This window comes from Orycteropus afer, unplaced genomic scaffold, assembly GCF_000298275.1.
Source record: "Orycteropus afer afer isolate SDZICR_OR568_19922 unplaced genomic scaffold, OryAfe1.0 scaffold00711, whole genome shotgun sequence".
NCBI lineage: Eukaryota > Metazoa > Chordata > Mammalia > Tubulidentata > Orycteropodidae > Orycteropus > Orycteropus afer.
This window is the reverse complement of record NW_006922298.1, coordinates 250,749-256,682: the sequence shown is the minus strand read 5'-3', so window position 1 is coordinate 256,682 and position 5,934 is coordinate 250,749. Positions and strand designations below refer to the sequence as shown.

Below are 5,934 nucleotides of genomic sequence, written 5' to 3'. Positions count from 1 at the left end.
ATCCTTCGGTACCATTGGTTCTTGATTATATGCTGCCTCCTGAAATAGTGGAACATCAACCAATTCCTTTTTGCACAGTGACTCTGTGTATTCCTTCCATCTTCTTCTGATGCTTCCTGCATCATTCAGTATTTTAACCATCAGTATTGCAACTTGAGCCATGAATTTTTACTTCAGTTCTTTCAGCTTGAGAAATACTGAGCATGTTCTTCCATTTTGATTTCTAACTTCAGGTCTTTTACATCTCATTATAATTGACTTTGTCTTCTCGAGCTTCTCTTTGAAATCTTTTGTTTAGCTCTTTAATCTTGTCATTTCTTCCATTTCCTTATCCAGTCTCCATTCAAGAGCAAGTTTCAGAGCCTTTTCTGACATCCATTTTGGTCTTTTATTCCTTTCCTTTTTTTTCCTGACCTTTTCTTTCTTCATGTATGGTATTCTTGATGTTATCTCACAGTTTGTCTGGTTTTCAGTCATTAGTGTTCAGTGCGTTAAATCTATTCTTTAGATGGTCTCAAATAAAGGTGGGATAAAATAACAGTCATATTTTGGCTCTCAAAGACTTGTTTTAATTTTCTTCAGCTTCATCTTTAACTTGTATATGAGCAATGGATGGCATGTTCACAATGAGCTCCTCACTTTGTTTTGGATGAAGATATTGAGCTTATCCATAGCCTCTTTCCACAAATGTATTCTATTTGATTCCTGTGTATTCCATCTGCTGATCTCCATGTGTATAGCCTCCATTTACATTGTTGAGAAAAAGTATTTGCAATGAATAAGTCATTGATCTTGCAAAATTCTATCATGCAATCTCTGGTGTCATTTCAGTCACCACCAAGGCTGTATTTTCCAACTACCAGTGATTCTTCTTTGTTTCTAATTTTTGCATTCTAATCACCAGTAATAATTAATATATCTAGATTGCATGTTTGGTCAGTTTCAGACTGCAGAAGTTGGTAAAAAATATCTTCAGTTTTCTCGTCCATTAATAATCAGAACTTAGAATGTACAAGTATACATGTAGGAAAATAGGAATATTTTAAAAATGAAATGGAACACATAAAGATTGATATCCTAGGCATTAGTGAGCTGAAATGGATTGGTATGGCTATTTTGAATCAGACAATCATATGATCTAGTATGCCAGGAATGAAAAATTGAAGAGAAATGGTATCACATTCATCATCACAAAGTATATTTCAAGATCTATCCTGAAGTACAGTGCTGTCAATGATGGAATAATATCCATACATCTACAGAGAAGACCAGTTAATATTGCTATTATTCAAATTTATGGTCTTCCTTATGGGCATATGGATATCATACTATCACTGACAGCATTGTACTTCAGCATAGAACTTGAGACATTCTTTTTGACGATGGATGCAAAGTTGCAATTATTAGTGGATGTTTGCAGCTGTTTCTTCCTATTTGAGTTGTGCACCATCAGCAAATGGAGGTTCTGACAACTTTACTTCATCCACGTCATTAAGGTCAACTCTACTTTGAAGAGGCAGCTCTACCCCAGTTGTATTTTGAGTGCTTTGCTGCTGAGGGGCTCATCTTCCAGCACTGTATCAGTGTTTCAGGGCTATTCGTAAAGTTTTCCAGTAATGTATCAGTATTTCACTGCCATTCATAAGGCTTTCACTGGCCAATTTTTCAGAAGTGGATGGTCCATTCTTCTTCCCAGTCTGTCTTAGGCTGGAAGCTCCACTGAAACCAGACTACCATGGGTAACCCTGCAGGTATTTGAAATACTGAAGGCATAGCCTCCAGCCTCATAGCAACATGCAAACCACCACAGTATGCCAACTGACAGATCAGTGGTGGTGGTTTTGGTGTGTATGCCCTTAATTATATTGAGGAATTTCCCTTATATTTCAATTTTGCTGAGAAATTTTTGGAGGAATGGGTGTTTGTTTTATCAAATGCCTTTTCTGTATCAATTGATATGATCATTTGGTTCTGTATCTTGGTTTTATTTATGAAATGGATTATACTGATTGCTTTTCTAATGTTGAACCATTCTTGCATACCTAGTATGAATCCTATTTGGTAATGATGTATTAGCTCTCTGATATAGTGTTGGATTCTATTAGCTAGGATTTTTTGAGGATTTTTACATCTTTGTTCATGAGGGATATTTGTCTGTAATTTTCTCTATTAGTGATGTCTTTGCCTGGCTTTGGTATCTGGCTTATGCTTGCCTCATAAAATGGTTTCAGGAGCTTTCCATCCTTTTCTATGTTGTAAAATCATTTGAGTAGAATTGGTGTTAGCTCTTCTCTGAATATTTAGTAGAATCCTCTGGTGAAGCCATCTGGGCCAGGACTTTTTTTCATAAGTCTGCTCAAATTTTCTACCTCAGTTTTTGTTTGTTTAGGTAGTACATGTGTTTCTGGAAATTTATCCATTTCTTCTCCTTTTTCAAATTTGTTGGAGTACAATTTCTTATAGTATTCTTTCCTTTTTATTTTGGTTGATTCTGTTTTGATGGCACCCATTCATTTCTTATTTGTGTTATTTGCTTCTTCTGTTTCTTTTCCTTTGTTAAATCTGCCAGTGGTTTGTCAATTTTGTTCATCCTTTCCAAGAACCAATTTCTAGTCTTGTTTGTTCTGTTGTTTTTCTGTTTCATTTATTTCTGCTCTAATCTTTACTATTTCCTTTCTTTTGGAGCCTGTAGGCTTTTTTTTTTTTTTTTTTTGCTGTTCTTTTTCAATTGTTGGATTGTTGGGTTAAGATGTTCATTTTGGGTCTTTCTTAATTTTTGGTGCTTGCATTTATTGGTATAAATTGACCTCTGAGGGCTACTTTTCTGTGTCCCATAGTTGTTGGCGTGTTCTGCTTTCATTCTCATTTGATTCTATGAAATTCTTTAATTCACATTTTATTTTTTCCAGTAGCCAGTAGTTTAAAACGAGATGTTATTTGGTGTCCTTTTATCCAGTTTTTTTTCCCTGATCTTTCTATTGATTTCTAATTTTATAGCATTGTGATCTGAGAAGATGCTTTGTAGTGTTCCGATGTTCTAAAATTTATTGAGGCTTGCTTTGTGGCGTAACATATGGTCAATTCTGGAAAATGATCCATGTGTACTGGAAAAGAGTGTGTATTGCGTTTTTGTTCAGTGGAGTATTCTGTATATGTCTTTGAGGTAAAATTGGTTGATTTTGTAGTTTAGACCTTCTGTATGTTGAATTTCTTTCTAGTTGTTCTTTCCTTCATTGAAAGTGATGGGTTCAAGTCTTCTAATGTAGAGTTGTCTATTTCTCTTTTCAATTCTGTTAATGTTTGCTTTATGTATTCTGGGGCTCTTCCATGGGTATGTAGTTATTGATAATAGTTATGTCCTGTTGCTGTATTGACCCTTCCGTCATTATGTAATGCCCTTTCCTGTCCCTTATGCTGATTTTTGCCTTGAAGTCTATTTTATCAGAAATTAATATTGCCATTCTTGCTCTTTTTTGGTTGTCATTTGATCTTTTTTTTCCCATCCTTTGATTCTTAGTTTATTTTCATCTTTGTGTATAAGGTAAGTCTCTTGTAGGCACCACATTTGTGGATCCTGTTTACTTATCTGTTCTGCCACTCTCTTTTTCTTGCTGGTCCATTTAACTCATTTACATTCAATTTAATTACTGATAGCTATGAATTTCCTGCTGTCATTCTGTTGTGTGTATGTGGGATTTTGTTTTTGTTTTTTGGGGGTATTGATTTCTTTGTTCCATTTATTTTGCTGTGTTGAGTTCATTTTATTTGCAGGTTTTCTTTTCATTTATTTTATTGCTGTTGGTTTTGTGTTTACTTAATCCTTATGATTTTTTTTTTCTTTTAGTTAGATGGGTTTGTTTGTCGTTGTTGTTTAATTTTCTTTGTGGTAATCTTATAATTTATTTTTGTCTTCATAAGTTTAAAATGGTTTGTGCTATATTAATAAGATCTTGACTTCCTCTCTATTTGGAAGTTCTGTAACTATACTACTCATTCCCTGTTTTTGCTTTGTAGTTGTTGTTTACAGATTGACATCTCTGTTCTCTATTTTCAGTCTTATAAGTTTGTTTTATTTTTGAGAACTCTCTTTCTGGTGTGGTTTCTGGGTGATGTTGTTAAGGTTGGTCTGGATTTTACAAATCACCTTCATTTCTATTGGTTTTGAGTCTTTTATGTGAGGGAAATAATCTTCCATATAAGATGTAGAAATTGGTGGTCTGTGTTATAATCTAGATATTTACATCCTTACTATTGGATATTCATATAAAGTGCCTGATGTAACTTTAAAAATATTTATTAAGTTTTTTAAATATGCTATTTGACTTTTTATTTTAATTAGGTAACTGGGAAAAAGGCATATGCTGCAGGCCAGCAAATTTATGAAGCAGTTAAATCATCATGGACAAAAAGCAACAAAAAGGAATCACTACCTGAACATAAAGAAAAAACTAAGGTAGAGTTTTCATGGACCAAAAAGGTAGACATTGAGTTTTGTTTGGACAGATATTAGCTTGGAATGAAGTACTAGGCAGAGGTCAGGGATAGAATGAAAGTAGATGAGGGAATCTTAATATTTTCTACTTCCATTTGTTTAGGATATTGTATTGTTTTAGTAAAATGATGCACTTATTAAGGAAAAATCTTTTTGGTAAACAGGTAGGAATTGATGCTGAGATAGAAATACCTACAAAGACAACTCAAGTCCTGAAAAATTCAGTACCTTTGTCAGCAGAACTCAGCTCTGAAACAAAGGCCAAATCTGAACCCACCTCAGGTTTGTTTGGAATAATTCACTCTTGTTTTTATTCTTAAGTAACTTGATAGTATTACTTTTTTTAGTTTGAACTTATTTATATCTCGTTATCAATGTTTTGTTTTTCTCACATCTGTACTTTGTATGTCTTTTTTAGGTTATGAGGTACTCAGTCCCTGGAATTTTTAAAATTGCCAAATAATTCATTAATACAGAACTTTGCACATGAGGGTATAGAGTAGCACTGGTGGATGGGTTACCTAAGTGAAGCATTTAATACCACTTTATAAATGTGAGCTTTCTGATCAGTTGAGAGCAAATATGCCTTTCTGGATCCTATAAATTTACATGTTGTAATTGTGAGTCACATCTACATAGAAGAAATATCAACTTCTGTTTCATTTGGGCTGTTTCTCTCTACTAGCCTCCTTATGTTTTTTGGCTTCCACCTTCCATAGTTTTATTCAGTTTAGGTAGTAGGAGTACTTTCCGGTCCAAGTAGTAGAAATGGTACTGATTATAATGCTAATAACTTTGTTAGTATTAGATACTGCCAATTACCACTTTGTATGATCAAATAGTGTTGACTATACTTCCTATGTAAACGCTACCATAGATAGTTACACTGTGATAAAAAAAAATAGGGTGATAGTGTTTAATACCGTTTCAACTATGTATTCACATACACTCACCAGTCACTGTTTTGCATAGGTTTATCTGTCTGTATGCAATGTGATTTTTGCATTGCAAATGGAATATATGACCAGAGAGGTAGAAACTTAGAGAATAATAAGACTATCTGTTTTTTTAATTGAAAAACCTACTGTGATGCAAAGGACTGTAAGTATATTATGTTATTTAATCTTTACCCCTCAAAAAAAAAAAAAAAAAACACAACTCTGGTGTGTAGTAATTCTATTAATGGTGTATAATAACTGTGATGAAAAGACTTGAGCTCCAGGAGCTTATATAACTTACCTGAAATCATAGAGTTTATGATTACCAGTGCTGTGTTTATAGCCTAGATCTTTCTGACACCAAAGTCCAAACCTTTTCAATCTGCATAGATTATTTAAAACCAGAGCTTAGAGGCGGGGCAAGATGGCGGACTAGGCAGAAGGATTGCACAGACCCTCTTCAACAAAGAAAAGGGAAACCAATTAACACAGATACAGAAGATA

The 5,934-nt window shown here is 33.9% G+C and overlaps 1 protein-coding gene across 1 annotated transcript in view; it reads left to right on the top strand.

Annotated features, from left to right (window-relative positions):
• The window catches only part of APOOL (apolipoprotein O like), a 108,964-nt gene that overhangs the window by 89,038 nt on the left and 13,992 nt on the right, over positions 1-5,934 (top strand). The window contains exons 7-8 of the mRNA XM_042783166.1: positions 4,340-4,477; positions 4,657-4,774. Of these exons, the coding sequence (XP_042639100.1) occupies positions 4,340-4,477; positions 4,657-4,774 (256 nt within the window). The remainder of the gene's footprint in view (positions 1-4,339; positions 4,478-4,656; positions 4,775-5,934) is intronic.